Source organism: Agelaius phoeniceus, chromosome 2, assembly GCF_051311805.1.
Source record: "Agelaius phoeniceus isolate bAgePho1 chromosome 2, bAgePho1.hap1, whole genome shotgun sequence".
In the NCBI taxonomy this organism is placed as follows: domain Eukaryota; kingdom Metazoa; phylum Chordata; class Aves; order Passeriformes; family Icteridae; genus Agelaius; species Agelaius phoeniceus.
The window spans coordinates 95,408,164-95,432,005 of record NC_135266.1 but is presented as its reverse complement, the minus strand read 5'-3'; the positions used below and the strand labels follow the sequence as shown (position 1 = coordinate 95,432,005).

Sequence of the window (23,842 nt, the reverse complement as noted above, 5' to 3'; positions counted from 1 at the left end):
TGGGCTGTGGATCACACTGCAGTGGTCCATGGACCCCTCCCAGGCTAACTATTGTTCCTCCCTGCCTGGGGGGAGGAGAGGAAATTGTTTAATATTTCAGGCACCCTTTCAGATCCAGTTTGTGCAGGGCCTGGGGAACTTGGAAGTGACTGGTGTACAGATTTAATGAGAAGATGGTATTTCTGTGGTTAAGGTTTTTGGGAAACCATGTTAAAATGCTGTAGGGGCAGGGGTCTTGCTAGAGGATGGGGAACTTGCAATCACTTCAAGGTTCTGTATTTGCCGTTGCACTGCAGTAAAAGTCCTCCCCCCACCCCTGTGCAAGAGAACGAAAGCCTGGCTGTGCAGCCACCTCCCTCTCTTGCTAAGAAAAGCAAGGAGCTGACAGGCAGGAGTGTGCCTGAGCTGTGAGTGTGGGCTGATGACCAGCATTAAGGCACTGACATCTGCATCTAGCCAAGTGTTGGAGCAGGAGGAATGCTCTGGCACAACTGCAAGCTGAAGCTGTTTCCTTGGTCTGACAAGCTCTCATGTCACTCTCCTGCGGGAGCCTCAATTTGCAAAACACCAGCATTGTGCCAGGGATTTTAGGGGTATCCTGTGCATCATCTGGCATGGCCTTGCTTCTGCCAAGGAGGTATGAGTTGTTTCAGCCAAATGTCAGCATCAGTAGGGAAGTCAAGGGGCTTCTCATGTCCCTTTTGATTTAGACCATGTTCAGTATGAATTTGCCTGATCCCTGAACATCTTCCCTGTCCCTCAGCCAGATCTAGCAGAGGCTTCAGCTCCATGCTTGCACTGGCAGTAGGCCAGGGCTGTCAAAGCACAGCTCCTGGATCTTCTTTTGGCTCCTTGCTACTGCAACTGTCCAACCAAAGAGCATCTTGTCAGGAGAACTTTTCAAAGCTACTAGGAATAGAAGGAAACCCTGGAAGGTAAGAGTATTGGAAACAAAGGACAGTTTCCAAAGTGTTGACTGTACTTCAAGTTCTTTGGAGGCAACAAAGCCCCACATAAGCAGCATGATTTTCATTCACGGTGAGTGGGCACTGAGATGAGTAGGAGCTGTGGGCTTTGAGGACAAAATGTGCATTGCTAGGGAAAGAATCTGCAGTTTAGTAAACTGGATACACCCCTGAGTAGCCAGTGGTTTGGGGCACCTTTTTAGCTGTGCAAGATGTAAATTCAATACATGCCCAGCCTGTTACTAGGGTCAATTCCAGGCTGCATGTGGGCACATCCACTCTGCTGCTAAAAATGCCTGTTCCTCCCCTTACAGCTGCAGCATGTCCTGTCTCTGGCTGGCTGGAATGCTGCTTCTCTCCAGATGGAGATGCTTTCTCTCTCTCACCTTTTGTCCTCTGGGTTACTATTGTCCTTACACAAATCCAGGTGGAAGGTGGGCCATTGGCCTTCCTTGCTGTGTTGTCAAGCCCCGCTAGAGAGGAAAATTCCAGCAGAAAAATGGGAGTATAAGGGCTGGTTCAGGAGTTCCAGGAGCTCATTGGCACTACATGGCAGAGACTTCCAATAGGAAAGAATGTCCCAAGAGCAAGTGGATTGCTGTTAGCCCAGGTGTGGTTGCTGGCTGCACTGGGGCATTACTTCGGGAGCTCAGCCCCAGCTCTGCTCCTCCCTGGCTGTTTGGCTCAGTCCTCTGCAAAAAACGCTCCCTGCTCTTCCCCGCAACACATGTTATCCAGCCTCTCCCAGCTTGTGCTTCCTCTCACAATCTGCCTCTTAATGCAGCCAGATGGTCTGAGCTCGCCCACACTCCATGCAGGCACCTTCAGCTCCCTGCACTTGGAGAAAGCGCCCGTCTGACCTGCTGCTGGTCGGGTCTGCACTGCGCCTGTGGGAGATGGGGAATGTTTGGGTGTTGCAGAGGATGGCTGTGGGAGGTACCTGCAAGTGACAGCTGTCTTCAGACCTGCACCAACAGCCTGGCTTTGTGGGCAGGGTCCTTTTTCTGGCCACATCCCTGTGTCCACATGGACAAATTCCTGATGCTAAAGCTCTGGAATGTGCTGCTGTGCTTCAGCATCCACCCTGTCCTATGCCACTTTGTCTGCAGCACTTAATGCTGGTCTAGGTCCCTGGCTCTGGCCTTTTGTCCAGTGCCATTCAGTTGGCTTGACACAATGTGCACCAACAGCTCAGTTGTATTAATTTCAGATTTGGGTTTATTGGAAACTTCCAGTGCATATATGGGTTTTACTAAGGATCTGTTACAAGATAACAGTAAACTGTTGTCTTTCTGGTGTTACTCAAGTACTTCCTGTACTGCCAAATGCTTTTGGAAAGCTTTGCCTATCTTGCTGTGAGAGGGAAATCATTCCAGCTTCCTGCCTTATGTTGTTACGAAGACAGTGTACCTGAATGGCATTACCCTGTCTGCATTATGCTGCAGGTTAAGGTTAAACAGTAGTATGAAACTTCCATTTTAATCATGTCAGCAGCTTCTGTAAAACCTACAATCTGCCTTTTTCTTGGAGTTTTGTCTTTTTTCTTTGAAGTACTGGATCAAGTGAAACACTCGATCAAGACTTGCACAATACACCCTGAAATATTAAATAGCTTGGGAAGTGTTTAAATGACAATTGAGGCTCATAAAGTTGGGACCACTGCTTGGTACCAAAATCAAAGCACTGTGCTTATGAACTGGCCAGTGGGCAAACAAGGCAGCCTCTTGCAAAAGAACCCAGGTTTTAGACTTTCCATATCCAATTATATGATCTGGATCATTAGCAAATATGGTTTGCATAAAAAAAACTCTTCTCTTTCCCCCTCCCATCCAAACTTTCCTGGCACAGTTAGCTAGAAACTGTGCTCTGGGTGGCCAAGTTCACAGCAGTAGTTAGGGGTCAGCTGACAGCCAGGTCTGTCTGTCCTCTGGACAAGCTGTCACTCTACATAGTACTGCCAACAGAAATGCACCAGATTACTGCTTTGGCAAAAAGAGGTGCAGTTTAGTTCTGTGCTTCCTTGGATGGAGGAGGATTCATGTCATTGCTGCAGCTAGCTCTGCATGTGGAAATGGCCTTGGCCTCAAAGACACCCTATGCTAGATTTGGTTATCTGGGCTTCATAGCCACCAGCCAAGACACCCCTACAGAGGCTTAAAAGGACTAAGTTCATGAAGTGCATCATGGAATTGATGGAACTGTCCAATAAGCTTCCAGCTCTGCTTCGTTTACAACAACAGTGACCACAGGGAGCTCCCTTTGGCTCTAAGATCCTCTGCACTTTGTAAGCCTTCTCCCTGGACTTGTTTCAGTCAGCAGGGAGATAGCACTGAACTGAACTGGTCTTGTTGTCTCCTTCCCATCTCATCTGACTCTCTTCTGTCATGTTTGGAAGTTGGGGAGAATTTCAGCTACTCTCCTGCGTAGCTGGTTTCTTCTTTCTTCTCTTTCTCTTTCCCTTTTCATCAGCAATGGGTACTGCCTCCATGCCTTGAATGCCTTAAGTGTAATTCTCCTGAAAGAAATTAGGGACACAAGGAACAAAGTGACAACATGCAGAAGTGTACATGACATAAGTGGCAATCAAAAGAGAACTTCTGTTTGAAGGGGGAATTCAGATCTTGAAGATTTGTCCTTTCTGCTGTTAGTCAGGGCTGTCGCATGTTAAACATCTACATGCAGACCATTTCATTGAAATGTCAATCATGCTGGGGAAGAATAACATATTGCCCTTTTCTATTCCTCTCCACCAAGAATTCTGCTCTTCTCTCTGACAGGATTCATTAGCTGTTGTTTGCTTAGCACTCTAAAGATGAAAGAGGTTTTCTGAAGAATGAATAGGGCCTCTGAAAGAAGTTTCTTTAGGAAAAATGCAGGCTCATTTGGTCCAAACCAACCCCTTGGGAGTGCAGGCAGCTGGGCTCATTGGGCTCCAATTCTTACCTGATTTTAATCATCCCATCAAAGGTGCCTTTGCCCTGGGTTCCCATACAAGCAATAGGGAACCACAGTCCTGTCTGAAGAAGAGTTTGTTATGGCAAGGTCTGAACTGCCTTTTGCAAGTCAAGAAAGAGATAAAGAAGAAGGTCAGGTGATTATGCTCCTAATAGGAGGTCATATATAGAATGAATCCAGTCTCTTCCTGGGTCTGACTTTCCCCTAGTTCCTCCAGTTTGCTGGCTTGTTAATGCTAAACTGTGCACTACTCAGACCTTACTGACACAGCAAGCTAGAACAGGTTTGCTCTACCACATAAGAGATTAATTTAATTTTATTCTTCCTCTAAGGTGCTGCAGATCCTGTTGGGGCTGTGCACAGGCACAGCCTATTCATGACTGCATGCAGCTACCATGCTTCCATGATGAGGCAGGTGAACAGACTTCTGTTCTCTGCTGAACTTTGACAATAGTTTTTTCTTCCTACTAGAATGCATTTTATGGCACAAGGAGTGGACTGGGTGTGTCCAGCTCCAATCATGATTGGTAGAACTGACTGCTCTAGTTTTTGCTGCCAAGTCAGGCTGGTGATGGCATAAATATAAAGACTCCTTAAGTAGGATTTCTAGTTGATCAACTTTGGATTTGTGAACTAAATCATCTGCTGTGGACAAAAAAGTACTACATAATTCCTACACAATCATTTGGCTTGCTATAATTGTACTTAAAGATTTTCCTAAGGCAGCTTTTAGCGGAAGCCGCATGGCCAGATCTGCTAATCAGCTTAGAAAGTTTCAGCTTCTTATCTGTACTTAGGCTTTCACTGTATTCTCTTTTTTTTTCAGATTTAGAAGTCCTGTGAAGGGTGCCATTACACTTTCTTTTCCAAGCTGCATGGAAACTTAGCATAAACCTCTGCCGATGCTGTCTGTGCGTATCACAAAAGCAAAACACCAGCAGTATAGAACCTGTTCCGTGTGTTCCTGGGGACAAGGTGACCTGTCAAAAAGTAGCCCCTAAAATAATCTACAGAGAATATTAAACTAAAGTAAAAAGAACTGCTAGTAAGGGTATGCACTCACCTGTTGCTGTGTTCAGCAGCAATCTTCAGCCTCTCCCATAAGGCCCTTTTTTCCTCCATGGTATGATCAAACCATGCCCAGAAGCACTTCCTCATGAGGCAGACTGTGCGGAAGGTACTCGCTCTCTCCTCCTGAGCAGAGAGATAATCCTTGTACTGGGGAGGAGGACAAAGAAACAGGTGAGAATGGCTTTTTTTCTTCTTTTCTCTCCCAACCTCTGGCCCAATAAATAAAACAGTGCTGAGACTGTGACAGTGAAGGGTGGTGGGCACAGGAGTGGAGGAAAATCAACAGGGAGCAGGGTGAGACAGTAGATGGTAGAGGAGCAGTGTGTAAGAGAAAATTCTGTGTGGAAGACAGTGATGGAGAGTGAGAAGCTGAGAGAAGGTCTTTGAAAAAGGGAATAATGTTGCTGGAATGGGAAGATAGCATTAACTTGGCAAAGGTTGTGCTACAGGTGAGTGAATTGGCACTGTGGTTACAGGAAAGTGTGGCAGCAGCCAGCCCTCTTGGTATCATTTCTCCACTGTGGTGCAGGCCAACCTTTAGCCAGTTCCTGAAGCCCCATCTCAGTAACATATGGGAATAGAAGTCCTCAGCCCGAGACATCTTCTCCTTGAGACTCTGCTGGGCAACCTGCAGCCAAGTCATGAGGCATTTCCTCTGCAGGCCCAAGCTGTGGTGCCTTTGTGCCACCTTGAGTGAAGACAGCAGAGACAGCAGCTGGTTACCTGAACTGGTGACTACCTAAGTACAAAGCCATAGAAAATTGAGTGCACTAGAAAATCATCTCAGCTTTTTTGGGGCCACCCAAATCCAGATTTCTGACAGCTGGAATAACTTAGAGGATCCAATCAAGTGGGGTCAGCATAAGGAACAAAAGCAGTCTCTCTACCAGGCCACTGCTGCATCACTTGTAGAGAATACCCTTTTGAATGAGATGCTCAGTTTAACTGATTGTGAAAGGGGCAGAAGCATGGCCTGTAACAGCTTAGTCCAAGCCTGTCCATAATGCCGACCAGCAGGGTGGACATACGGAACAGCTTGTATCCATCTACTTCTTCCCAGCTGGAAGCCTGCGTGCATTTGGTCAAGTACTGTGAGTAGCTCCAGTTCCAGTGACTTAAATGGAAGCTTTCCAACTTAGCCGGGGCTCTGGCTGGATTTTCAGGATACAGCTGAGTGTTATCGGTCTCTCCCTGATAAGGGATGCTGACTCAGTCATGTGCAGAAATGTTTTTTTAGCAACATTCCTGCATTGAGGTCTCAGAATCTGCCACTCACTGTTCTGCACTCAGGATAGGGCCAGGATAGAATAGATTGTTGGATTATCACCTGTAGTGTCCTGCCACTAGCAGTGGCCAACTCTGTACCAGGAACTTCATAGAGAGTGAAAGCCCTGATGATAGGTTGGGGTTAACTCCTGCAGCTAAAGTTGCTTGGCAGTATCTCACTGATAAGCTTTGCTGTGGAGTAAGAAAACTGGCAGGCTCATGTCATATGACTTTAAATATTTTTTTTTGCTGTATAATCCTGTTTAATCAGCTATAAATGAGGATGCCATCCCTGCAGGTTTTTAATGGCTTTTCATGATTATTGTCAGATGGGCTGATTTAAAAATTAATATAAGGCAGGGTATGCAGGGAGAATTTTGCTTTTTCCATCTCTACCTGGCCTAAAAGCTTATTAAGGCTTCTGCTAAGTGCTGCATCTACTTTTTCCCTTCCTCCTATTGCACCAGTCATTTCCTTTACCCTCAGCACTTACCACTAGGTTTTCCTTGGCTTGCTCCCTCAGCCTTTTCCATGGCACTATTCCTAGCTTTCTGAGAAGGACCTCCTCATAGTGATCTCTAGCCTTTTTGTGGAGCTGCTGCTCTTTCTCCAGCCTTCTCTGCTTCTCCAGTTCTTTCTGCAATACAAAAAGCAGTAGTTTTAATTCCCTCAGGATGAAGGGGATATCAAGCAATGGCAATAGATTATCATATTGGAGCTGGAGGTTCTGACTTGACAGGAATTAGGGATCTGCATCAGTTTTAGCACTGCAGACCAGACATGACCCCATGCAGTAGAACTGTGTCCTAAAACATGTCTTCTCCTGGGAGATGATGGTATTCCTGGACACTCCCTGGGCTGTGTATCAGCACTGCAGTCTGGAGTTACTGTAACAGACATGTCACTTGTGGCTACCACAACTGCTGATGTAGCAGGAACCTTCTTTGACATCCAAAACATGTCAAAAAATTATTCTGAGTTTATGCATGGACCCTACCACTTAATCTAGCCTAAACAGCAGGGGAGGGATGGGGGTATTTCGTAACTGTGTAACACTGCTTTTGTCTGATACTCAGGAATGAAGGTCAAATGTTCTAAAACACTCAATCCAAGTAGAACAGTAGTTGTAGGTTGAATTCCTGTAGGATTTCAAATGCGCTATTTGGGTTATTAGGAGAACTCATTTCCAAGTAAGAATAATGAAGTGCAGCTATTCCTAGGTTAGCTCCAAGAGGAAAAGGTGCCCTTGATATAACTGTCAGGCTCGTTTACTTCTGAATGATGTGTTTGTGACTGGTATCACTGCGTACATTGGAGGGGTGACAAGAGTGGAAGGAATCTGAAAGTAGACTGAACATGCTGCCACTGTGAGGGACTTATGTGGCTATATTTCATCAGAGAATGTCCAGCAGCTGGGACCTCTAGTCCTGCTGAGGAGACAGACAGCATATACTTCATAGCACATTTGGGACACAGCCCTTCCCCTCACACTGCCAGAAAGAGGGCAGTCTGTGAGTCTGTATTGTGGGTATTGTGCTGTGGAACTCTGCTCTACCAATGAAGACCTTCATTTCACATTACTCTGGCTGCTGACTGAGTACCAGTGGGTATTGGATCTTCTTCCCTATCCCAGCTAAAGGGGAAGAAACAGGTAAGGCATTTGGTCACCAGCTTCTGCTGCCTTCTCTCCTCCCGGCGTTTTTCCCGCTGTGCTTCCTTTTCCTCAGCTTCCTTCCTCTGTCGTGCTTCCTCTTCAGCCTTCAGCTGGGCCTTGAAATGGAGAAAGGTGAAATTCAATTTGTTTCATGTGACCATTTCCATGAACACAGATCTTTAAACTTTCCTAGTATTCCTCTAATATTGACCAGCACCTGAAACTTCAGCAGGTGAGGTTTCACATACTAGACACGATCCGTGCTCAAGAGTGAACTGTGGAAAGGACAGGGAGGAGGGGCTGTCCTTTTTACTGCCTAGATGCCTTTCTTTCTTTCTTTCTTTCTTTTTCTTTCTTTCTTTCTTTCTTTCTTTCTTTCTTTCTTTCTTTCTTTCTTTCTTTCTGTCTTTCTGTCTTTCTGTCTTTCTGTCTTTCTTTCTGTCTGTCTTTCTGTCTGTCTTTCTGTCTGTCTTTCTTTCTGTCTTTCTTTCTTTCTGTCTTTCTGTCTGTCTTTCTTTCTGTCTGTCTTTCTGTCTTTCTTTCTTTCTGTCTTTCTGTCTTTCTTTCTGTCTGTCTTTCTTTCTTTCTGTCTTTCTGTCTTTCCCCTAAGTTAATAGTATTTGTCCACTATTCATCAAAAAAAATGTAAACCATACACCAAGTCATTTATTGAGAACTTGATTACTGAAGTCAGTTCTGAATCCCTAGGCTCTGCTCTCAAGTTTCATTTCCACATGCAAAGCAGCATTACAGGTACCCAAACATTTCTTTCCCCAGACAGTGAAGATCACACTTTCTAATCCTAATGCAATTTACTAGTAATATTTTCAGTAACAGTTTAATACCCTGACTTGAAGAAGGCTCCTCTGTTGTATGTGTATCACAGAATTTGTACATTAACTATACCAACATCATCAGTATCTTCCCTCTTCAGCAGAGATTTGCCAGAAATATGCAGATTTTTACTAGGTGAGACTGCATGTCCTCAAGCTGCATGTGACCAGAGAGGAAAGGCAGGGAGGGGAACCCCACCACTGCCAGGTCCCATCAAGTGGATCTTTGGGTGCACTTCCACCCTTACCATTCTCAGCAAAGACAAGCTACAGTCATGGGGTAGGTGTGAAAAAAAGTGTTTGGGGGTGGTAAGGGAGGCTGTTTCTAGAACTGCAACTTCAAGATGAAGTATCTGTCTATGCTACAGGAGGGCTGGTGCTGCAAAACCAGCAGTAATTACTTCTTTTGATATGTGATGCATATTTGCTTTCTCACAAGTCATAAAACTCCTGCTTTGGATAAAGGGCCTCTTCTCAGTCCCTGACTCTGGGGTTTAATCAATATTTCTTGTAACTGGAATGATGTGAAAGACACTTGTTTCATTTTCCGCTTCCCTTACCAATTTTTCCTCTGCTTTTCGTTGTTTGGCTTCTTCTATTTTCTTCTTCTGTTCTGCCCGCTGAATTGCTCTCTCCTCCATCCCTACAGAAACAAAGGACAAAAGGCTTAGTGGAAATGAGCTATGGTGTAATGGCAGAAGTTTGGTGAACAAGGATGCATCACTCTAAGCCATGCTCCCACTGCCCTGGCAATGCCAGCACAAAGGGACTTGCTTCCTGCTGGCCCTTGCAGCTGGCAGTGTCATCAACAAGGGACCTTTAAACATTTGGGAGATGACTCAGGACCACGGCAATTACATTCTCTCCACCACGGGGCTCAGTTATGAAAGAACAGTGTTCAGAGGGTAACCCCTCCCTGCCTTGCCTGAGGCTCAGGGCACATGATTTAGCAGCAATTGCTCTGAGGTCTCCAGTAAGCTCTAACTGCTTATTTAAAAGCAATTTCATGACAGCATCACTGTCACAGGGACATACAAGTACTTGGTCCCACTAGTAAGAAACTACTGCTTAATGCTTCTTTCAGAAGATAAATTGCAATGGAGTGATCTTGCTGGCCATCAGCAAAGGTGTTACACACAGAACATGCAGAGGAGTTGGGAACCTGTGCTTGCTTCCTCTGCAGCTGCAAACAAAGCGCAAGATGGAGCAATCAATAACTGGGAGGCATTGAAATGTTTTGACCATAGTATGTTTCCTCAGATTCTTTTCTCCTCTCAGCTGTCCCAGGATTCTCAGAGGGATATTCCATGATAACTTCTTCACTGAATTTTTTTGGGATCTTTAAACACAGCTACTTGAATGCTCTGAAAAATATGTTTTCTGTCTCTAAGGTGTACAGAGTTCAGGCAAATCAGGGTGAACGATGGCTTGGACTAGGTAGCAATGGAGATGAACACAGGTAGTAAAAGACAACTATTAATGCCCAACTGTCATGGCCAAAAAGGTCTGCTGATCCCAAACTATTGAAACATCACAATGATTATATTCCAGACAACTTTTCATGCAGACTGACACTAGCCTGCATTGATACAGAAGAACATGACCGAGGAATATAACAGAACCCTGATTCTAGTTTACTAATGAAAAGGCTATGTTGTGTGTTTATTTTGTGCCAGTGTGGCCAGAGAAGGAGAGATATCTTACAAAAGGCATGGATGTGGAGTTCCTTCCTGTCCTGGCTATTGTTGTCTCACAAAACCTTGGCTAGGCACTTAATTGCCTCTGAAATCTCAACACCTCTGTCAAAGTTGGATGAAAACGACTGGCTAGTTTATGTGTTACTTGGATGCATAACAAAGGGAATGAGACTGACGGCAAAAAAACCTGTACAGCTTCTCTGAGTCGTCATGGCAGAGGCAGCCACAGGTGTTGCAACAACTGCCACAACAGTGTACTAAGCGTGGGCATGAGGAGTTTGCAGTGTCCCAGGTTTTACAGATGCCTGACTCAGACAAGAAAACAACTCACCCTCTCCTCTCACAGCACTGTTAGACTGAGAAAGAAAGTGCAGAATTTTACTTCCATACCATATCATCAACCAGCAAAGTTGAGGCAAAGACAGACACTTCCATACAAGCTGTTGAGAAAAGTGGTCTGGAATGGTGTTTGCTATCTAGAACAATACCTTTCAGTATGGGATGAGGTGAGGTCAGCCGGCTGGAAGGCCTCCTGCCTTGCATTGCTGCCCTTGTGTTTTCTGGCCCATAAGAATCAGATGGGCTATGAAAGAAAAAGAGTAAGGAAATTCTTCAGTGAATGTGGTCAAACTATGTCTCACACCTACCACCTATGGGCTTCTTGTTTCTGTTCTCCATTGTGCTGCATTATCCCTGAAACACTTTTCCTTGAAATGGGACTGATGATGCACCCTTACAATGGAGTTCCAGGGCTCCTGCATGGTCTAAAATAAGGGAGGATGATGCTCTTTTTATTCATAATTAAACAGATCCCTGCAGCTGCTATGGGTGACACTGGTGTTGCTGTTTCTAAGTAGATCCTGCATGGATCACCTGATGTTGAGCCAGTGCAGGGAGGGAGAAGGACAGAGAACTGTGGCCAGTCTGATACTTCCTTTGAGCTAAGTCACAACTGAGAGGAACAGCAGATAGCACTAGCATGACTGAAATGTGCCTGGCAAATTCTGGCTCAACTTGAGTGGGATTGAGACATGATGACTAACTGACCTTGCTTTATGGAGGGTATATACCTCAAAGGGGTTGTATTCTTGCATCTGGATTCTTTTTTCTCTGTGGATTGAGAAACAGAACTGTTAAACATCTGGGTTACAGCCATAGCTTGTGCTCCCTCTTCTTTATCTCTGCTCAGCTTCTGATTTTCCTGCAGTTTATGGATCAGCTCTTGCTGTTTCTGAAGCTGCTGCCTCTGCTCCTCAATCACACGTTGCTGGAAGGCGTGACGGTGCTCAAATCGACTACCATAAGCAGGAGATGTCTTTGGACTGGGTGCCTGAAACTGCTGGAGGACTGTGGCTATTTGATTCCTGTACATAGCCTGGTCCTGGGCACTCAGGGCTGCATGTTTAATTGTAATCTCCCAGGCGAATTTGGGATTTCTGCAGAAATGAGATGTGTGAACAATATCCCAACAAGACTGGTCTCTGGTCTGATCAGGCTCTTTCTGTATAAGGCAAGTTTCAGTTGGCTAGGGGAAAAACCAAAAGAAATGAGGAAAAATTGGCATTGATTAAAACTAAGCACTCTTCTGCCCTTCCTGCATAGTGTTTTTTTTTAATGCAAATCTAGTGAGATGCCTGAGAAGTAGGGTAATCTCAGCTATGCAATTCTTATCCAGTCAGGCCAGAGGCCCCCCCCCCCCATTATGCACAAAGTGGAGGCTGTGGGTAAGAACTCTTAAGAAGCTGTGTGCCATTTCACCAGGAGGAAGAAATCCTGATTAGACAAGAGCTTTAGCAGGAATACATTCTGACTATTTTGTTAGGGAGCACATCTTAGGACAGCTCATTTCGCAGCAATTAGCACACTCGCTTTTGGACCGTGTTGTCCCTGCTCAGAGCTCAGATGGAGAATAAAATTAAAACCAGTTGTTGAAGTGATCTACACAGCTGATCTACTGAACAGTCCCCTTTTAAATGGAAGAGAAGTCTACAAGGTCCCGCTTCCTCATGTCTCTTTTACAGCTTTGATAAATGTTACCACAAAACAGGTGCACAATGGGGAATGAGGGTCCACTTTTCTGACACATTGTCATTCTCTGAGGAGGCATCAGCTATAAGGTCTGCTTTCTGATTCCTAGGTCAAACCCTAAATTCAGTCCCATTCCTAGAGCACAAATATTACCAGTGCAGCAGAAGAAAAATACATGTCTACTAGGATAGTATAGGCATTGAAAGAATCAACATTTGCTTACACTTAAGCAAACAGAAAGCTTGACCTGTAATATGTGTGTTTGAGCTCTAATGCTGACATTAGAGCACTGATGTGGTACAGGTTACATAGACAGAAGGGAAGGTGAGGATCCAACTTGACAAATGACAATTTAAGCGAGCAACCTCTGATTCTCCTCTCTTACCTCCCTGTGATGTGCATTATTCTGGAACAGCGAGTGACAACCTTTTTTTTCCTCCATAGTTAAAAGCAGGAAAAGTGCAATGGCATGAAAAATGTAACTAATCTCTCAATAAAAGTGATCTGGGGGTGGGATGCTCATTGCAACTCAGAGTACACGAAGGGTTGTTCTTTGGCAGCACTAGAGATTATTTTTAAAACTCATCCATTGTCCTTCACATTTGCCTCTGATTTTTAGACTTCTCTCCTGAACAGCTGCAGGGAGATATTTGGGGGTCATCCTGGGAAAGAGGCTTTCCTCTGAGACAATGTACTCTTTATTTCAGACTGCATATAAAGTAAGTACTTTCTAAGAGTACTGCTATGCCAATAGGCAAAACTACCTGAGAAAGATTTACCTTGTCTTGCTGTAAATCTTGATGATGGTTTACTTCTGCTGTCCCAGGCTTGTTAACCTCCAGTGGCCTGTCCCCACCTGTCTCCAGCGATATAGCCTCCAGCAGCTGTTGCATCTTTCTCTTTGTCTGCTCCCTCTTCATCTGCAGCTCTCGCTTTTCCGTCTCTGCTCGGCTCCAGCGCTGCCAGGCCAGAAAGTAGCAGCACAGGAGGCGTCGCTGGTTGTGCTCCACAGCCAGTTGGGTTTTCCTGATTGAGAAAGCGTTTGTGTTATGGCAGAAGTGAGGCTTCTGCCCAGGAACAAAGCCACATCACTTCCTCGGTCTTTTTGCTGTTCAACTCTGAAGGCCCTCTGAAGATGTACAGAGCTCCTCCAAGGAGGAGTAGGAGGATAGAAAGGATGCCGGCTATTCTGAATTAAGTTTCACTAGTACACACTTTGCAATTTCCTGTGGCATCTCTGAGATGCAGGACAGCTGCAAAAGAGGTATCATGTTCCCTGGCCAGCAGCATATGGCAAAGTGACAGTGTCTCACCACTGCAGCCTGCCAGACACCTGCGAAGGGAAGTATTTTCCTGGATGATAGGGAATTCATCCAACTGCCTCCTTAGTGAAAGGCACTGGCCAAAATCATCTCTGTTATACATCTACTGAAACAGCAAATATCTTAATCAGGAATAAATTTGGCAATGCAGATTCTCTGGAGTCCAGAGCAAGCCAGGGTGAGTTTTCTAGGAAAGACACCTACAGAGACTGAGACACAGGCTTGTTGAAAAGTGCTAAAGCTCTTGTTTGTATCTGTCCTCCTTTTCATCTGTGCCACAATGCCTCTGGCAGCCTGCAGGCAGTATAGCAATTTTCTCAAAAAGCTGCTGTTTCCTTCCTGCTGGATAACTGACAAGCTCCTTTTACAGTCCCTGATCACTGCTCTGTCCAAGTACGGCAGCAGTAAGAGGAATTCCACAGTAAAGGGTCACTACCTGTTTTGATCTTGGAGATGAACTTCCAATTGCTCTGTCTCCTTCTCTACTTTCTGGGCCCAAGTATAGTTTCTCCAAGCTCGCAGGGCCTTCAGCTGGCACCTCCAGTCAGCAAGGGCTCTGGCTTTTCCCATTTTAATTCTGTGCTCCAGAATGACTTTCAGCCAAGCAGAGAAATGTTGCTGCAAGCACTGCATGGGAGAGTTTCAGAAAACCAATGAGAAAGATAGATACAACCTGTCACACAAATACTGATCCTCTCTGCTCTTTGTCTATTCTGGCTTTCCTTTTTGAGATTCTTTTTAGAATCCTCATTTTCAATAATTATCTCGAGGATTTAAAAAAAGTATTGCAGAGCATGTGCAGGTCTTCTACAAAAAGCAGAAAGGATCTAGAAAGAGACATCATATCAAGGGGCTCTATGCTTTGGAGTGAAATGCACTTAGTTCACCAAGTATAGAGGAATGAAATGGGTGAGGAACATAAAATTTCTAGAGACAGGGAAAATATTTTCTAATCTAGAAAATGTCTAAGATGCTACAGGTAAGAACACATCTATAAATAACTGCTGCTTTTTTTTAAAAAAAAGAATTTTTAACTTAGACAAAAATCAAGACATTTCCTAGAGTGAATTTATGACACAGCCTCAGCTCATCCTCGTTCCAGCAGGAAGCCAAACCTTTCCGCTATTGTGTAATTAGACTTGCTGCCTTTAGGAGTAATTTGCATTGTACAGAGCAGCAATTTGCTGTCTAATCTACCCCATAATTCTAGTCCTGTCACTGCAGATACTGTTCATTTTGATCCTCCAAGTGGGTCAACTTACAGGACTCTGCTGTTCCCCTTTTGTCATAGTGCCTTGTGTTAATTGCATTCCTCTCTCGCTGAAATCTTCAAATGGAGACTTACAAAAAGTCAATGCATTAGCTGTTTCTTTCTGCTTTAGGAAAGTAATCAAAATGTCACTATTGCTTAGCTCAGCCAAGCTGTGTCTTCTTACATTATGCCAATCCTGAATTGTTCTGTGGTTTCATTCAGGCTTATCTTCACAGCTTAGACTGTGCCGGAGAGAGGTTGTGTACTGCTAAATAGCAGCCAAGCCCAAATCCAGCAGATGGGCAGATGGATTGAGCTGTGAGGAGAATCGCCATAAAATCTACAGGATTCTTCTGCTGAAAAAAAACCCTAGATGTAGATATATAGACATCAAAAATGATGACTGCTCTATTAATTAAAAACATTATGGGATGGATGGCATTCATACCTGCACTCAGGAAATTTATTTCCTTTGCTGAGACTGCTGAGATAATAAAAAATTATTCAGTACTAAAAGATCATCCTTTGGTAGTGAATATTTGATACACATTTAACCCAGAGCTGACCATTGTATCAGAATAATGAAAGTGAAACAAAGGGGTTCCTACTGGGAATTATTTAAGTTTGTTTGCATCAAAAGAGTTATTGCAGTAACACAGAATATCCTACTGTACCCAGTGGAAGGGATCCTTGAGGAACCTGTTACTGTGGATGTACTGGCATGGATCAACTCTCAGAGCCACTGCTCAAAATTCATCCCAGGCTGCAGCATTTCTCTTTCCTTTCCCTGCTCCTGAAGTAGAGTGTGCAAGGCAACCTTTAAAATGTCTTCCCCCCATGCACACAATAAGGGCTTCCCAGGCCTTTTTTCTGCCACTTTCCCCTATTATTTCCCTCCTTGAGGGAAAATAAATCTTACTTCACTTCCTTCTCTGTATATGTCTTTATTTCTTGATTGCAGAAGCCTTTATGGTCTTATCTGTCTTGAGAGCCATGTCTTTTCCACAATTCTAAGTGAAATATCCCACTGAATGCACTTGAGGCACAGGCCCAGTGGGGTCAGCACCTCAGGATTTCTTGCTCATAGTCTTATAACACACTTTTGGCCCTGCTTTCCAACTTTCCTGGTATCAGGAAGTCTTTGAAAAAGTAAAAGATTCTGTATAACCAGGACTTTTTACTTCAGGTTTGCAAATGGTAGACAAGGCAGGTAGCTCAGAGTCTCAGATAAAGAAAGGTGATGCTCACTCTCTGCTTACTGGTGTGAATCCTGCGAAGCAACTCCTGAGTTCTTCTCTGTTTCTCCTCTCCTTGCTCTTCTCTCTTCAGGGGTGGTGACACAGCAGCCACCTCCTGCATTGACAGCTTCTGAGTTTTTCCTTGTCTCTTCCCCTCCCTGCAAAGTGAACAAACACACAGATCTAATATCATGATATACAATCTAATACCTTCTCTTTTTGGCCAATTGTAAGAGAACCACCTCTACAGCTTAGAAATTTGCTGATTATTTTAACTCAGCCTCCTTAAAAACCACCTCTGTAATGGTTTGGGGTCCCAGAGATTAAACATTCCAGTGCATTTCCTAAACATAGAAGGCAGAAGAAAGTAGTAAATGATTCCAGTAAATATTTCATTAAAGCATTTTTATAAGAAGATTTAGGATCTCAGGGCTGCCTAAGTAAATAAATGGCATCCCTAAAAGGGACATCTCTGTGAGAATCCAAGCTCAGCAGAAGAAAAAAATAATGTCTCTGCAGAATTCTCAGCCAAGAATGCTCTTTATTCTCTCATAGTAGGGAAAGTATTGAAAGGGCTAGACTCTCAACACAGACTTTTTTCTTCTATTTTTTTCTGTGTACTGGCTTTCATGTAGCATTAGATGCTGACAAGACTAGATGTAGCCACAGTATTGATGGAGAGAATGCACAGTGGTGCAAACACACTGCTACTTTGTGATTCAGTGCATATACTGTAATAATGGCCAAGGGGAGAATAACACTATCCTTACCACACCTTCCCACTCATGAAAAACTCTGCCACCGATGTTGGTAACAGAGGACTAATAGGTTTTGGGAGAGTTCCAAGTCAGCAACAGCTGTTTTGTTAGGGATCACCACTACTCTTATATTTAACAAAAGGACCTTATAAGTGGTTTTCATCTCTCCACACCCTGCCTTACATTCTCCAAACTTTTGCCACAGTGTACTTCTTCTCAGCCATTTCCTTTCTCAGCTTCACTATTTCCCTCTGGATCTCCTCTTCCTCCTTCTTAGCCTGCAGGGCCTTCCTTCTGTCTTCCTCCTGTGCTTGGAGCCTGGCCTCAGACAGAATTGCTTTCTTCAAGGACTCTTCTTGTCTCTGAAGCTCTAAAGCCTTCTGATGCCTTATTCGGTTTTCTTTCACCTGGGCAGGAGAAAATTGGCAAAAGTCAAAGCAAACACCAAAGGCTGAAGAATTTGAAGTTCACTGAACACTGCCAGGGTAGGTCACAATCCACCTTTCACATTAAGCAAGAAAACTTATCTGTAGCAGGTGCTGACTGGAGAGAATTGTTCTTGACCAGCAAAACACTCCATGTGAGAGAGTGAAATTAAATCAATATTCCTTAATGGGAGCAAACTCAGATCTGATAGCTGTGGCAGCTCTTCCTGTCAGTCTTCAGGAAAAGGGGGAAAACCTGAACAGTTTTAGTGAAAGCTGACTATGCAAGCTACTGCTGAATGGCTGATGTGCACGTGGAAATGCAGTAAAGTTTCAGCTGAACTCTGGAAGAGTATCTTTGGGTAGTTGCTTCCAAGTCAGAGATTATTGCAGTTCTGAGAGAATACTGGGGAGATATCACTGAGCATTTACTCTAATCCTATAATCCTCCACCTTATTCCTTTTAACTGAGCTGCCTTGCATGCTCACCTGCTTGTGTCTGAGCTCCATGATTATTCGTGGATCCGCAAATTTGTTTTTTTCCTTGATCTCTTCAAGTCTAAGATGTTTCGCTATCCCACAGTTCACAGTTTCACTCTGCAAAAGATGCTGGAGGTATTTCTGGACAGAGGAACTTTCCATTTCACATTCCAGATAGCTGCACAAGTCTGAAATGAGAAATTCAGATTATCTCAGGCTAGTCTGAAATGAATAAACTCTTCTGTCTCAGATCACAAAGCCTAATGTAATTAAAGGGATCACTTCCCCAGACTGTGAATGCATTTCTGATGAATGCAGACACACTGACTGCACTCCATTTATCCCCAGAGTCTTAATCAGTCTCCCACTGAACACGCTAGAGCAGTAACAATGTTTCATCAATTTTTTACAGTCTTGCCTCTGAGCTTCTCAAATGGCTGTATAAACTTGACAGGCCTCAAAAATACCTGTTCACAAAAGAAAAAACGGAATCTCTTTTACAAAGGGAGACATTGAATGTTTATGAGTCACATTTATGCAGCCCTACAGCAAGATGCTGTAAAGATCTGGGGGAAAAAATCATCACATTTAGTCTGGGTTCTACTGAGTCCACTGTCCTGGCCTCAAAACAACTATTACCTTTCAGTCATTCAGACAAACCATAAGGCCTGACTGTGGCAGCAGCTCTCTGGCCACAGAGAGCAACAGACGACTTCCCCAGGCATTCTCCTGGGGAAGGCCATGAGAAGATGAGAGAAAAGAAGGAGAAACAAATCTTATCTCCACCTGCTGCACCTGTTATTGTGCACATGTGGAATGTGTTATGGAGATTGTTTACCAAAGGGTGATTTCTTAATTGGACACTGGATGGTGATTGGGGGAATTGACCGATTAGGTCAAAGCAGTATGCGACTGTCTGTAAGGGTCACGAGCTTCTCGATAAGTATAATATAGTATGGTAGAATAAAGTGATTGATCAGCCTTCTGCAATCATGGAGGCAATACTAATTATTACCCAGCTGAGGGCCTGTGGAGACACCTGACCTCCTTCCCCAGCACAGCCTCAGAGAGGAAACCAGGCCCTGCTCTGCAGTGCTCTCACCATCAAAGTGCTCATACTTCAGAGGGGCTGCAGAAGGCTCTTCCTGAAAGACACAGTCAACTTCCTCTTCTTCATTGCTCAGCTCCAGTTGCAGTTGGGACTTCATCCAGTTACTGAGCAGCTCCTGGGCTACCATGAAGAAAGAGACTGATGACTTCACTTGCTTAAAAAAAAAACATATGGCTAAGTGTAAACTAGCAATAGTTTGGGATAGTATTCTAGGAATGACTGAAACCTAATCCGCAACAGGAAATGGAATAAAGCTAATAGTTCTGTTCTTATCTTCTTGATCTGTAAAAGAACAGGAAGAGAAGGTGGCAAATGTTTTCCCTGTCATGTATATCACAAATTCATTCTTCTCCATCTCATTTTTACTATGATTCCGTAGGCATTTAGATCACTTGTTACTAGATTATTTTCTAGCATTTATCAAGGAGATGGAATTCACATGAGGTAATTCATAATTTAGACAGCTTTCATATGTTTTACCACTGCACTTGCAGACACTTAGATGGTTTCCACATGTGCAGCCAAGGCTGTCATATGCTAAATTCAAAAGAACCAAAAGTTTGGACAAACTTTTGCTTCATGTGTACAGGTTAACCCTTTGCAAGTATCACAGAAACAACTGGTAAGTCTAATTACAAATCTATCAGGTGGCAAACTTCACCTGGGACTCAGTGTTAAGACTGCAGCTACAGGAATGCACTCATGATGGATGTGGTACTCCTCAGTGAGCTCAAATGCCTAATGAACAACTAGGTATGAAGTCCTGCAATGGACTGTTTTCATCTCCATTCTTTTCTGCAGAAAAATGAAAAAAATCCTTTTTCAGAATTTCTTCTCAAAAGCAAGGTCAGCTCATGGGTCTGCTGCTTAAAACAAACCAGCTGGCCTTGCTACATGGGTGGCCAAGCTGCTCCTGAAGCAGGACACAGGGCTGTAAACTGCAAGGCATCAGAACCATCCTCAGCCATCCGTGTGGTGAGGATGGGCAAAGAGCCAGGATCCCAGCAGCCACTCACTCCAGCGGGAGTCATGACACAGTGTGAGACACACAGTCGATGGACAGGAGCAAGCAGCTGCTCCTCATATCCACTCCTAACACACAGTGAAGATGCTCCCTGGTATTTCTAAGGCAATAAAGCATTTTTCAAACTTTCTTTGAAAATGGTGAGTTTTTTGAAGAAAACATAAATCTAATGTTTGTTGTCCTTCAAATCACTTTTATTCTCTTTCATAATCTCTCCAGCCAGATCCGGAGCAGGGAAATGTATCTGATAACAGAAAGAAGAGCAGAAAACAACTTGCCACTTGGGGAAGGGTTACTTTTTTCACTGGGATTTGTGATCTTCTTGTAACTAGAGTAAAAGTCTTCTGGCACTTCTCTTTACAAAGTCGGCTTTGTGTAGTTACTACCATTAAGTATTGTAATAATGGATTCCAGGTAAAAGAATTTGACTTAGGAACAATTCTGAGGGATTGTTAGCTATAAAAAGGAAAATCCTAGCAGAAAAGGGCAAACAAAAATAATAAAGAAACATGAGGAAAGCAAGCAACCTTTCCACCAAAAGAAAGACAAGGTTCTTCACCACAGCAAAGACAGCTCCTTTGAAGCCATTGGCTGTATAATGCATTGAGACAGGGCACTGTAAGCAGGTAAGTGTATTCCATGCTGTTAGCTGAACCCTTGATGATTACAAGTGAAAAAGCTGACTTCCTGGACTGAAGTGGATGCTCTTAAGATGTGTCATCATGTTGTTCTGTAATGCTCACTTTTGATTCTTAAAAGAATGGTTAACTCAGTTTTTAAAATACTGTCTCCTATCAGCTTTTTACACTGCAGACATACTTCTAGCACTGATGGGTAATAATCTCCCTCCTTTTTGTTTTTTAAACCTACCACAGGTTTACTTTCAAACTTCAGCAAGCACTTTTGGCTGCAGGCTTTACAAAAGAAATATTTATTTAGGTAACTAGTAAGAAAAATTTTGCATGGGAATCAAAACAAAACCACACTGTCATTCATAAATGTGAAATTTACACAGAGCAACTCCATTTCCAGAACTAATCTGGTATCATAAATATGTCAGGTGATTTCACCTGGTTTCCTGCAGTGCACTAACTTGGCTTTGACCATACAGTGTATCTTCAAGGACAGTTCTTATCCTTGTCTTGACCTGGTATCTCCAGGAGACAGAGAGTTTATCCTTCGCTCAGGTATGCCCTTTAAGATCTGCCTTGAACTCCAGCAACTGATCCTTCTTATGCCTTTCTCCATTAGATGAAAGACATCTTCCTATCAACTGTTTCTTGTGAACTCAAGATTTGCAAGAGCCTGTTCAGGTCAGAACTGCAAAGCTGGATCAAGAACAATTCATTTTAGGCATCTTGTGGCAAGCAGAATTTTACCTCACCTTCCTCACAGGCCTCATGATGAACTTGCAGCCGTTCTGCAGTTTCCAAACTTGTCACAGGACCCCAAGGCCTCTGTGGACACCTTGACTTTTGAAGGGAAAAAGCTTCAGAGACAGCATACTCAGAGGCTCGGTCCACTCTCTTAAATTAAAGAAAGGAAAACATTTCTAAGGATATTCATTTTTCCACTTCCTATATCCACATTTTGCCTCCAGAGAGCAAACATCAGTGGGAATGTAACATAAAAGCATGTTATAAAGGAATAGATTGTTTCTGAAATGCATTTCTACAACTGCTTAAACATTTCTACAACTGCATAAACTGGACTTAGAAGTCATTAGGCAATAAACAGTCATTTGGCAATTAGTGCCAAACACAGAGACTGGAGAACACAGAGAGAATAGAAGCACCCAGTCCCTGGGGGCTGGATGGAGACTTGCTGAGCTAGTGCCCAGCAACCAGCAACTATGAAATTTGATATCAGCTTTTTGTCATAGCCAGGCTGAGAGAATACCTGTCCCATATTCATCTTTCTGAAATGTTAATGGTCCTGACGTGTCACTGTGTTTTCACAAGTAACACCTGTGCCCCAGACAGTCCAGATTTCCGAACTCCTTCCCTCTGTGCTGCTGCCAGAAGCCCAGGATACTGCCTGAGGAAGCAGATACACACTCCTACCTGCCACAAGAAGCAGGCTGAAGGTTGAGAGCACGGGTGTGCCCAAGGAAGCAAAACAAATGGAACCTCACCCTAGAATTCATTTTCTTTGATGTCAGGTGGTTGCAGGTGCAGGACACGGTGCTTTGGGGTAAAGCTCTTTTATTACTTGCCCAAAAAACCTGCAGCACTCTTCAACAGAAAGTTTTTTGTGTTGAGTTTTATGCATAGCAACACCTTGTTCTTCATAGAGTTTGGATTAGAAGGTACCTTTACAGGTCATATAGTCCAGCCTCCCTGGCATGAGCAGGGGCATTTTTGATAACACCAAGTTGGATTGGAATGTTGCTCTACTTGAGGGCAGGAAGGTTCTGCAGAAGGGTCTGGATAGGCTGGATTGATGGGCCAAGGCCAACTGCATGAAGTTCAACAAGGTCAAGGGCCAGGTCCTGCACTTGGGTCACAACAACCCCAGGCAGCACCACAGGGTGAGGGAAGAGTGGCTGGAAAGCTGGCTGGCAGAAAAGGACCTGTGGGCGCTGGTGACAGCAGCTGAACATGAGCCAGCAGTGTGCCCAGGTGGCCACGAAGGCCAATGGCATCCTGGCCTGTATCAGCAATAGTGTGGCAAGCAGGACCAGGGCAGGGATCGTCCCTCTGTACTCAGCACTGGTGACGCTGCCTTGAGTCCTGTGTCCAGTTCTGGTTCCCTAAATTCAGGAAAGACACTGAGGTGTCTATTCAGAAGTGAAAGCTGCTGAAGGGTCTAGAGGAGCAGCTGAGGGAACTGGGATTGTTTAGTGTGGAGAAATGGAGGCTCAGGAGTGAACTTGTCACTCTCTACAACCACCTGAAAGGAGGATGTAGCTAGGTGGGGGTTGGTCTCTCCTCCCAGGTAACAAGTGACAGGATAATGGGGAATAGCTTCAAGTTTTGTTATGGGATATTTAGATTGGATATTAGGGAAAATCTCCTCACTGAAAGGGAGATCATGCATTGAAATAGGCTGCCCAGGAAAGAGACTGAGTAACCGTCCCTGGAAGTGTTCAAACAACCTGTGTATGTGGCACTTGAGGTCATGGTTTGGTGGTGAACCCACCGGTGGTGAATTAATGGTTGGACTCAATGATCTTAGAGGTCTTTTCCAACCTTAATGATTTTGTGATCTTCCACCACCTAAGGTTACTCCGAGCCCCGTCTAACCTGATCCTGAATGTCACTGTGCAAGTTATTCAGCCTTGGCCCATTGTTCCAAGCTACCCAAACCTCGGCAGGGACTAAGGAAAACCACAGCGTTCCAAGCTCCCGTGCCTCTTCCTGAACCCGAGTTTCACAATGCCAGCTTCAGCGCCTTTCGCTCGAGTCCAGTGCAGATTTCCCGCCCGCCGGCACACCGCACGGGCCTGGGCAACCTCATCCGTGATCCTGACCCTGCCGTGCTGACTGCCCGCGATCCCAATGAAGCAGGATCCCAGGGAAGCGTCCCGTCCCCGGCGCCACTGAGGCGAGCGGGCCGCGCTCCCCCCGCCGTGCCCCGTTACCTGCGGGAGGCGCTGCCCCGAGAGGGCCATGGCCGCGCCGGGCACCGCCACCCACCGCCCGCCCCTCTCGGCCATGGCAACGGAAGAGCGGAGCCCGGCCGCCGGCGCCTGCTGATGACGCTAGGCCAGGGCTGGGGCGGGAAGGGGCGGTCCGCTTTCCCCGCGTTCCCCGCTTTCCCC

The 23,842-nt window shown here is 44.6% G+C and overlaps 1 protein-coding gene across 1 annotated transcript; it reads right to left on the bottom strand.

The window, feature by feature from the left end:
- Window positions 1–2,156: 2,156 nt before the first annotated feature.
- Window positions 2,157–23,840, bottom strand: CCDC191 (coiled-coil domain containing 191). Its single transcript, XM_054655160.2, has 16 exons — window positions 23,663–23,840; window positions 21,464–21,605; window positions 19,047–19,175; window positions 17,954–18,132; window positions 17,223–17,446; window positions 16,292–16,439; window positions 14,228–14,418; window positions 13,249–13,495; window positions 11,512–11,966; window positions 10,930–11,024; window positions 9,305–9,387; window positions 7,926–8,027; window positions 6,751–6,894; window positions 5,527–5,679; window positions 4,984–5,138; window positions 2,157–3,480 (listed from the first exon to the last, which is right to left on the bottom strand). The coding sequence occupies exons 1-16, from the start codon at window positions 23,735–23,737 to the stop codon at window positions 3,348–3,350; spliced, it is 2,655 nt and encodes an 884-aa protein (XP_054511135.2). The 5' UTR covers window positions 23,738–23,840; the 3' UTR covers window positions 2,157–3,347.
- Window positions 23,841–23,842: the final 2 nt, after the last annotated feature.

Bases quoted from the DNA above. Each gene is read 5' to 3' on its own strand.
- CCDC191 (XM_054655160.2), bottom strand. From the start codon at position 23,737: ATGGCCGAGAGGGGCGGGCGGTGGGTGGCGGTGCCCGGCGCGGCCATG. The intron at 18,133-19,046 runs GTGAGAGCACTG...TTCTCATTTCAG, and splicing joins GAAGTATGAGCACTTTGATG to ACTTGTGCAGCTATCTGGAA. The intron at 16,440-17,222 runs GTAAGGCAGGGT...TTCACTTTGCAG, and splicing joins GTGGCAAAAGTTTGGAGAAT to GGAGGGGAAGAGACAAGGAA.